This window comes from Cucurbita pepo, chromosome LG07 (assembly GCF_002806865.2).
Source record: "Cucurbita pepo subsp. pepo cultivar mu-cu-16 chromosome LG07, ASM280686v2, whole genome shotgun sequence".
NCBI lineage: Eukaryota > Viridiplantae > Streptophyta > Magnoliopsida > Cucurbitales > Cucurbitaceae > Cucurbita > Cucurbita pepo.
In genome coordinates, this window is record NC_036644.1 from 3357350 (window position 1) to 3365647 (window position 8298).

Below are 8298 nucleotides of genomic sequence, written 5' to 3' on the forward strand. Positions count from 1 at the left end.
CATACTTGTTCTATCAACATAATTGGTGAGGGCTTAGTGTCACAATCATACTTGTTCATAGATAAGACTAAGCCTACACATCTATTCTACTCATCGTATGCCAAAAACGATTTGTCTCAAAATCTATTAAAGTGGGATACAACTAGTTGTCAAATCTTCTTACTTGAATCATATGCTATCAAAAATAGTCACGTGCAATCCAAATTTTAGTTAGCTAACGTATTCGAGAGAAATAATCAATGATACACAATTGTATTACCAATCACAAAAGAAAGCAACTGTGACACTCAAACACATGATCCAATTTGGTGGAACTCTATACCAATTATTGGATGATGATTTCATTTTTGTTTTCTGTTTTTAAATTTTTATTTTTCAATTTCTTGTAGTCTCAAATAGCTATCAAACAAGATATAAGGCTATTAACACGGCCTAAAGCAATTCCAAGCCAAACCAAAGTTATAATTTCCATAGTAAGACCTCATAAAAGGAGGGAAAATATACATCGGAGTGAGTAGTAGGAGAATGTCTCAATATTACAGAACACAGAAGAGCCAAGCAACTGTATGAGCTAACCAACCGCCTAGGTGGGTGGGAAAAGAGAGCCTAGGCTTACAACTAACGCCACAATGAGCAAAGTGCTATTAAAATTTAACCTCTACACATCGGGTTATTGCGTTCGCAGCCTGCTGTTCTCCGCAGTTCTCACCTGGAAGAAGTATGGATGAGCCTGCAAACAATCAATTTTCAGAAATTAGGAAATCTCTGTCAGACCTGTACAAAAACTTTGCCATACTAAGAGTTAGAACATTTGACTGATGAGTTCTATTTGTGTAACCAGTGGTTTGCAACTAAGTATATGTTATGTATTACAGGTTGCTTGATACAAACTCGCCAATTACATGGCTTCATAAAACCCAAACAAATCAAGTTACACTAAGTCCAAGCTGATGAACCTACCTTTTGAACGAGGCACTGACTTTTATGGTAGATTAGACAAGTTCAAATTTCTGTAATTCTTTTTTTACGAAACGCAAAAAATATTGAACTCTAGAGGTGGTAATAGTAATTGAATGTCAGAGATGGTGGCAGGCTGTATTTCTAGGGTCGGAAAATTAACCAGGGGGACAAAGATGCACCCTAAACCAAACAGAAAAGAAATTGATGAAGAAACTATTAACCGGAACAACGTGATAAATGAGAACACACAGCTTAACTCAAATAGAAGAGATGTTGATAAGTACCATTGCTTCTCTTGCAGTGAGCCTATCTTGATGGTCGTATCGAAGAAGCTTATCCAGAAAATCAATGGCCTATGCGTAGAGAAGACAACCATAAATGAATAGTCACAACGTAAATATAAATAAGAAACTTATTGTAGTAGTCCATTGACTCAAGAACATAACTGACCTCAGGGGATACAAGATGCTGGTTATCACCATTGATAAATCTTGACCATGGCTTGCGGCTATGCCTGCATTATAAACCATGGGAAGACAAGTTTTATACAACCAAGGATAGCAGATAAATGATCGAAAAGCATATTCATGCCTAGTCTTGGGAACAGATTGTTCATATCGTGATGAAAACATACATTCTTTGAAAATCATTTTCACAATTTCTGCAACTATGCTAGGGCTATGTTTCCTCTAATTTATGCAAGTACAGAGTTATGGAGCCATGAAGATGTTGAAATATGACATAAATTGAAGTTGATTGGGTCGGTTTAGAAATAGCAGAATTTACAACAGGTTGGTTTCATACAACTAATAATTATAATTAAAGAAACAGCAAAAACTCGATCATTTCCAATAACCGATGAATCCTCTTCAATAACACAAATAAAAAAATTAATCATGCTGCATTAATTTAACTATAAAATTCAACTTTTCGATTTGTCATAGACATTTGATCTTGAATACTAGAGTTGCTTTGAAGCAATAAGTCCATGAGAGAGAGAGAGAGAGAGAGAGAGAGAGAGAGAGAGACCTTCCAACAAGGGCTTCAAGTTGTGGATCAAGAATCAGTTGATATTTGTTCAGATACGCATTCAACTCATCTGTCCCCAAAACCTGAGTAATATTCGTTATTCATCATAAATAAAGTGGAGGCAAAGGTGGCAATGAAAGTTAAAATAACCAACCAATATGGAAAAAAAGATGAACAAGTACCTTGGCAATTTTGACAAGCTGGTCATGATTGTCGTGACCATAGAAGAATGGTTCCTTCCGAAAAATCTGCAAGAAAAGAAAAGGGCCTTGAGCAAGCTCATTTCGTCAAAGCCATTTTTTACACCATTTGCATGACCATGAAAAAGAGACCAGACTTTAGTAAGGCTTTTGTAGTCCCAATCCTCACCATTCCAGCAAACATACAACCCAGGCTCCACATATCCAACGAATAGTCATAGTCTTGTAAATCTACAAGAAGTTCCGGTCCTTTGAAATACCTGACAATAATATCAGCAAAATCTATCAATTTAACTTCAAAACGAATTAAGTGATAGTCAGTAAATCAAAAAAGAGTTCACTTACCTAGATGCTACTCGAACATTGTACTCTTTTCCAGGATGGTAGAATTCAGCAAGACCCCAATCAATCAAACGAAGTTTTCGCAGTTCATGGTCAATCATAACATTGTGAGGCTTTACATCTCTATGCATTATGCCTTGAGAATGGCAGTAATCCAATGCCTGCACTTAGAATGCTCAAATCAGAAGCAAGATAAAGACATTAAAACACAAATACTACAACCTTCACAGCCAAGACATGAAGGAATTTGAATGCATATGGAAAATTCACAACATAAGGCAGGACTGAAGCTTATCTGTTTTAGTAACAATCCCATTATGAACATTTTAGGACCACATACTTTGATCGTTCTTTTTTTTTAAAAAAAAAAAAAAAAAACTACAAACATACCCATTTGCTCATGTATAAGTATGCATATTTTTGGCCATGCCACTGGCTAAAGTACGCTTGAAAATTGGAAACAGCGGGGGGAAAAAGAAGAGAGAGAGAAATAGAGAAGAACATGAAGAAGTATTATACTCAAAGCTCAGGGCACATTGTCATAGGAAGAATAGAAAATCTAAACTATAATGCATTATGATATGACTTCGCAAGCAGAATAATTTAAGGAATAATAGCTTAAATGGATATCATTTATCATTGTATGCTTTTCTAAAAAATAACTATGCTACTTTTCTTTTTCTGTTAGCATTTCAAGCTCACAAATTCTAAGAGGAAAGAAGAAAAGAAGGGGAATTTAGACAAGCATATCAAGAAGTGGTAAGACATATGAAAATACCTTCAAAAGCTCATATATATAGTAGCGAATGTCATAATCGGTCAGCGTAGGGTACAAAATTTTGAAATCTGTACTGTTCACATATTCAAAGATTAAGCTAGGAGTTTTTGAGTGCTGATCTCGGACAATATCCAGCAGTTTCACAACATTTGGGCCACCACAAAGATTCTGTAATATTTTTATCTCCCTCTTTATCTGTATTAACACATGATAACCATATTAGAGCAAGTGACATCAAATTAAAGGAAAACTGGTTGACAGCAGTACTGCAGTAAAAATAAATTACTTTAGTGTATGCATACATGCCATTCATGTATGGCACACATGAAAGATGCAGAATTGGATTTTGATCTATGAAAAGACTGATGTATAGTCATGAAGAAGAAATCCTATAAAAAAAAAAATTGCCAAGATAGATCTAAATATAACAAGGATGTACATATACGGAAAAATCAATTTTCCCCTAAACTTGCCATGTTGTATCAATTAATACTCCTACATTTAATTTCATCAAATAGCACCCCAAACTTAGGTACGGGTTGCAATCCTAACCCTAAACTTATGGGGAAAAAAAAATGTTGCAATTTAACCCTCTGTTTAATTTTTTTTAAAGATTATTAAAAAGTATTCTCATATGCATTCAATGAATTCTAAAATATAGTATGGTACAAAACTGATAAGATTTAAAAACAAAACTAATAATAACATGAGAGCTATATTTTTATTGAAATGTGTGTATTTTGGAAAGGTTAGTCAATGGTAAATTTTTGCATTGGATCAAATTTAATTTTGTGCAAAACTTGATTCTCTTGAAATTACTAAGTTTATACGTATTTTTAAATTGCGTTTTGTTAAAATTAGTGGGTTAACTAGTGAAATTGAATATTGGATAAAAATTGAAACAGTTGTCTATGTTTAGGGTTTAATTTGATGAAATTGATAGTATGGAGTGAAAAGTCTTACAACTTGATATGTTTAGGGGTCAAGAAGCTCCACATGAATGAGAAACTGACACACCCCAGCATACAACACTATGTATGCTTAATTTCTTCAGGATACATAACACCTCCAACATGTACTGGTCTTAAAGAAAACTAGCAGGAAGATGACAAATTGGGAAGAATTGAACAAATATCATACAAAAAGAACACTTTATGCATCAAGCATACATAGTGTCTATCCAAAAACATCATAGATTACGAATAAACGACAATGCTCACCTTCTTCTTCTTGACAGGCTTAAGAATCTTGATAATGCACTTTTCATTGTTGGTGATATTTATACCTTCAAATACCTCACTATACTTTCCTCTTCCAACTTTCCGGACAACCTCATAATCATCCTGACCACTGTTTTAAAAGAGTTCTATTAGCAGCAATGTCTTATAATGAAAACACATGAAAACAATAAATTAAAAGATAATTCATAAAAGGAAAAATGATCAAGCATTTTGAGATCATCTCTTCCCATACCCATTATCAGTATCATTCATAATTACAGAGAGAAACTACTCTAAACTAAAAACTAGAGTTCTCTCTTCCCTTTCCGTGAGTTGGCAGAAACTACACGAAGCACTTGAACCTCTGCTATTTCATGAAAAAAACTACAGATTACTGACTGCATCCACAACATAAAGATGCACTCATGCCAAATTTCCACAGACTCGCATCACGTCTTGGTTCCACATTTTCCAAAGAGGCCATTTATGCTCAAGAGGATGAAACGCCCAGTACCTGAACAGTAGAATATATACAAAGTCTCTTCCTCGGGCTACTGTCGACTCCAAGAGATGAGGTAATAACAGATCAAGTTATAATGGTTTCTCATAATCTCTTCAACCCAAGGTAGGGATTGATCCCTAACCTTCCCAACTTTTGAATATTCATTTCTTTCTTTAAAATGGAAAATAAATAAATAAAATCCCCCTACATTCTTCAATCTAACTCACAGCCAACCCCTTCGACAGCCAAAAACAACATCAATGACGCACGGGTCGAACGCCAGACAACGATCCGCAAGAAACTCCCCGTAAATAAACAAACTACGCAAGAAGCTAAATTAAACGATCCGAACTAGCAAATGAAACCCTAGATCGGATGGCAGAGGGAAAACGAAGGCAAGAACAGAACAAGGATTGAAATAAGAGAAGTAAGAAAAGAGTAATTTAGAGGACTCACCTCCATTGGACGGCGAGAGACTCGTAATCCCAGTATTCTCTGGGGCGATGAACATTAACGTCGGCGTAAACTCGGGACCTGGACATGATGAAAAGAGTGGAAGGTTGATCGGGAAGTGATCGTAGAGAGGAACAGTGCGGTGGCGGGGATGAAGAAATCTGAGGGAGAGTGGTAGCAACCAGCCGCCCCTTCCCCGGATTAAGGAATTGACAAGAAACAAACGAAACCACTAAACAAAACCCATGACTTTCATTCTTCCTTTTTGCCCCTTTTCTCCACAATCTCTCTCACTTTTTTGTTAGGTTAGGTTAGGTTGTGAGTTTTCAGTTTTTAGATAGCCCAATGGTGTAAATTTAAATTTCTTTTACAACTTCAAAAACAACTACGAAACAAATTAGGCCCGTTTGATAACCATCTTATGACAATAGCTCTATGTCGATATCCCAACCATGTAATCGAGACCTCTATATGTCTATTTGTATGGTTCTCGGTCTAGTCCTTGTTCCATCATAGTAGTTAGTGTTGGATGATAAAAGTCCCACATTGGCTAATTTAGGGAATGATCATGAGCTTATAATCAAAGAATACTCGGGGAAGTGGGGAAGCCCTGAGCAAAGTCATGAGAGTAAAAAATATTTTGATGGAGCAAAGGTTGATTTTTCCCGTGTCAAAAGACCTATTTAATTGATTATAGGAATACCTATTACAATACCCATTAGCCAAAAAATAATCTTTCCAATAGTATCGACCATTTACCTCATTTTATCAAGAGGTCGTGTTAGAGACGTAAACTCTCATGGTGAAATTTTAGATGATATTCGTTCGAATGGGATCAGAGATTGGAAAAATAGGGTTATCAGTGACTATGTGATAAAAGAGTCAGGTAAAAGGATTGGAGCAAATTCGGCCACGTTTTCGTTCGATTTTTTTTCTATCTATTGCCCATTAGACACATGTTTGGATTAGTTTTGAGCAAGATCCTTTGATTTTGCAATTTGGAGTCCATTGTGAGACAAATTCATGGATTTTGGCGCCAATTCGAGCTCGTTTGTTGAGGACTTCTGCTCATTTAGGCTAGACTAAAGTTTCCCTCGAGACAATTTGTAAAGTAGAGCCCTCAAACGTGCTGTCAAATACTCGAGTTTTTTTTAGTAAGTTCTTGTGCTTTCAAAGAGAAATTCATCTTCTACACTCACCAATCTTTAACTTCATAAAACTGAGAAGAAGATTATGTAGAATAACTAGAATGTTGAAAGTGACTGTGCAACTATGCAAGGAGTTCTTATTCGAGTTTCAATGATACCAATTGAACTAAAAAACTAAGAACTTAATCTGTGAAATTCTGTATCGTTTTTTTAGCTTTAAGCCACAATTTTGGCTCTGATGTTTTTGTAGGATTATAGGTTATAACTTTGGAGAAGAAACCAAGTGGAGTCGTGGGCTAAACACATGAGAACGAAGAAGAAATTATAGCAGTCGGAGTTCTATGTAAGAACTTGAATTAGAGGTTTTCCGATAGTGATATTTCTAAGCGATGGATGAAAATTCACAAAACTTGTCACGTTATGTTCTTTAGGTATAGATCTATAAGTTTATTGAAATGGTTCAAATCAAATCGAAAAAGGAATTAGTTGAACAAAGCGCGTGAACATGCGTCGGTTTAGGGTTTAGGGTAGATGCTTAGGGTAGAAGACATTGGCTATGGTCAGTGGAGCTCGGTCAACGGGCAACCCTACTTATGATCCTTCACTATTTCTAACATATACTAGTCCTCTTAATTCCAATGTTCGATCCATTTTTACTCTTTTCCTACTTTTGACTCAAATTTGAATGTTTTAGTACCTATGGACGATTTATGAGCTTCTGCACTCCTAAATAAGACTCTAATTGACTTGACTAATTTATTGGAACCATGGCTAGTATGATTACGTTTTACCATGATTTACGTGTCTGATAGTTCATAGAAATATATGACGTGGGATGTTAGATATCGTGTAAGAGAGATTGAACCTATCTATATGCATAGGTATGTATGATGATTTACTTACCATGTAAACTAATGGTTTACGAGTATGATAAAGGACTCAGTCATATAAGTTACTATGCCTTAGACAATGAGCCACGGTTGGTGTCATTAAGTTATCATAGTTGATTAGTCTACATGTGGACAGTTAAGGCACAACCCCTAATCGTGAACTCTACTCAATTGACATAGGTCTACCTATTATAGAGATTTGTGGGGTCACCCACCTACAATTTGTGGATAATATAAGATATTACTGAGAGAGATTTGGTTGCGCTTAGTGGTGAGTCTATCAAGTACTATTAAGAGAAACGACAAGGTTCAGTGGATTGAATGAGCCTGATAGGACTAGGCTGATGAGGGCCGTAGGATTAGCAAACCCTAAAACCCTCAATTAGCTCAGTGGAGTCGGTGTGCCTGTATACCGTCTTTGAATAGCCTATGATACAAACACTTAGTATAATGGACATTGAATGAAAGACAACATTGCTTATAAAAAAAAAGTTGTACTCATTCTTACTGTTCTTCGTTTTTTAGATGATCATGAAAAAGTGCGACTGTAATGAGACCCTTAAATCTGCATCACTAAGTCCTTTATGGATTTTATCGTTAGTACCACCACGGGTAAAAAAATATCAATTTTACAAAATAACATTAAAAAAAATTATAAATAATAATGATAACATTAATAATAATATTTCTATAAAACTTTTTTTTTTTCTAAAAATAAGGGTATTAATGTTATTTTTTAAAATTTTAAATTTTTATAGAGGTTTTTTTTTTTTTTT

General features: G+C 35.2%; 1 protein-coding gene across 1 annotated transcript; it reads right to left on the reverse strand.

Moving 5' to 3' along the window:
- Nucleotides 1–441: 441 nt before the first annotated feature.
- On the reverse strand, nt 442–5794 carry LOC111799242 (casein kinase II subunit alpha-2-like). Its single transcript, XM_023682707.1, has 10 exons — nt 5488–5794; nt 4530–4659; nt 3310–3504; nt 2535–2692; nt 2359–2449; nt 2172–2237; nt 1990–2072; nt 1411–1474; nt 1245–1313; nt 442–730 (listed from the first exon to the last, which is right to left on the reverse strand). Exons 1-10 carry the CDS (start codon nt 5571–5573, stop codon nt 671–673), a joined length of 1002 nt encoding a protein of 333 aa, XP_023538475.1. The 5' UTR covers nt 5574–5794; the 3' UTR covers nt 442–670.
- Nucleotides 5795–8298: the final 2504 nt, after the last annotated feature.

Bases quoted from the DNA above. Each gene is read 5' to 3' on its own strand.
- LOC111799242 (XM_023682707.1), bottom strand. From the start codon at position 5,573: ATGTCCAGGTCCCGAGTTTACGCCGACGTTAATGTTCATCGCCCCAGA. The intron at 1,314-1,410 runs GTCAGTTATGTT...CTCTACGCATAG, and splicing joins AGCATCTTGTATCCCCTGAG to GCCATTGATTTTCTGGATAA. The intron at 731-1,244 runs GTACTTATCAAC...GATTGTTTGCAG, and splicing joins TCACTGCAAGAGAAGCAATG to GCTCATCCATACTTCTTCCA.